At 36.7% G+C, this 1,751-nt stretch overlaps 1 protein-coding gene across 1 annotated transcript; it reads left to right on the forward strand.

The window, feature by feature from the left end:
* On the forward strand, window positions 1-817 carry LOC133336046 (uncharacterized). Its single transcript, XM_061544341.1, has 3 exons — window positions 1-43; window positions 500-674; window positions 739-817. The coding sequence occupies exons 1-3, from the start codon at window positions 1-3 to the stop codon at window positions 815-817; spliced, it is 297 nt and encodes a 98-aa protein (XP_061400325.1).
* Window positions 818-1,751: the final 934 nt, after the last annotated feature.

The following is a 1,751-nucleotide window of genomic DNA, read 5'->3' on the forward strand; positions in this document are numbered from 1 at the left end:
ATGTTCAAGTTCAGTTTAATCGTCAGTACTCATCAGAGTGTGAGTGTGTTTTTGTTTTTTGCAATTTAATTTTTGTTTAGTTTTCAATTTTTTTTTAAACAATATCAGCATCTTTTAATTAGCTAATGTGGGTTTTGTTTTTATTATTAATCTTAATTAACAACAAAAAAACAACAAATATTCCGACTAGCAAATGCATTACAAATATCACTTACCTCCCAGCCTCTTCTAAGGAACATTCCAACTTCTGCGTCGAAGGAAAAAAATTGAGGCTATATAAGCAAATTACCTAACCAGCTTCGTCTTAGTTTTGAACAGCTATTTGAAGAAATTAATTCTAAAATCCAAAAAAAAAAATGAAAATTTGTTACGCCTTGCTATTGTTTTTGGTTGGCGTTTTTCTGCACCAGCTACCGGGTGAGGGAGGCCACTGACAGCCATATTCAAATATACTTCGCCAGTGAAAAAAAAATTAATTTTTTATTTTGTGATTTCATAGAAATCGGAGCTGTCACCGAACCCGTTTGTGCCTATAAAAATTCTCAAGATGATACCATCTTCTTGAAATATTTACCCTATTCCAAACGTGGTGAGGAATATGTGGACTTTGGCAGCGATGGCAAATGCCTGAAGAAGGCAACCTGTACGGATACCTTCCAAACGGTGGTGGACGAGTAAGTAGATTTGTCTCAGTGTGTGTGAGATTTGAAAATAAATATTTTTTTGGTATTATTTTAGTTGCCAAAAATTCCCAGTTACCTGTGCCAACAAAAAACGTTATGAGGGTGTCTTTCCGGCATGCTGTGTCAAGTGTTAAAATAAAAAAAAAATTAAATAATAAAAATTACATAAATGGAGTGTTTGAAAATAATATTTTTTGAAACAAAAAATAAGTGATTAAAAAACCAAAGAAAGGAGATTTATTTGAGGCTTGGCATTTTTATACCCTACACAACTATGTTGTCAGGGTATTATAGCTTTGTGCAGCCCCAAAAGTTTGTAACGCCGCGAAATATTGGTCCTAGACCCACCTTTAAGTATACCGATCGTCATATCTCGACTAGCTGAATCGATCTAGACATGTGTGTCCGTCCGTCCGTCCGTCTGTCCATTATAATTTGTAAACACGATACAGGCCACAGTTATGGACCAATCTTCACGAAATTTTGCATGTAGGATGGGTTCTGGCCAATGAAGACCCCTAATGTTTTTTTTGGAAAAGATCGGTAAATATTTAGGGGATAAAATGGACCAAAAACTTTATTTTTGTTGGTTTTTCTGGTCGCTCCAGAGGCCGCAATTATGGCCCAAACACCGCGAATTTTTGCATGGAGAAGCGGATTGGGCCAGAGAATAAGCTTGCCTGTTTTGATAAAAATCGGTCAATATTTAGCGGGTAGGATATCCAAGAGGAGTGGTTGATCTTTTAATTGATACCAATTATATTGTCGTAGGTACTCGGATGCGGGAGTTACACTTAAATATTTACAGGTGCTTACGTATTCAGATATTATTTAATAACCTATTACCACACTGGAGGGGCGGAAATATAGCGCGGATCGCTTTGAAATGTTCCATGAGGTTCCAGTTATGGTCAAGGACAACGCCTAAAATGTTGAGGTGATGATCAAATAATAATTTTTCGGATGAAGTGGACCGAAAACTTAATTATTTGTACTTTTCGAGTCGAAGCGGAACATCACAACACAAGCCACTGTGAAGGGAATCTGGACAAGTATGTAGAGGGGCTG

Source organism: Musca vetustissima, unplaced genomic scaffold (genome assembly GCF_032173495.1).
Source record: "Musca vetustissima isolate MV318-11 ecotype Yass unplaced genomic scaffold, APGP_CSIRO_Mvet_v1 utg40101, whole genome shotgun sequence".
Classification (NCBI taxonomy): Eukaryota; Metazoa; Arthropoda; class Insecta; order Diptera; family Muscidae; genus Musca; species Musca vetustissima.

Coding starts and splice junctions, on each gene's coding strand:
- LOC133336046 (XM_061544341.1), top strand. CDS start 1: ATGTTCAAGTTCAGTTTAATCGTCAGTACTCATCAGAGTGTGA. Junction 44..499: donor CAGTACTCATCAGAGTGTGA/GTGTGTTTTTGT, acceptor GTGATTTCATAG/AAATCGGAGCTGTCACCGAA. Junction 675..738: donor TTCCAAACGGTGGTGGACGA/GTAAGTAGATTT, acceptor GTATTATTTTAG/TTGCCAAAAATTCCCAGTTA.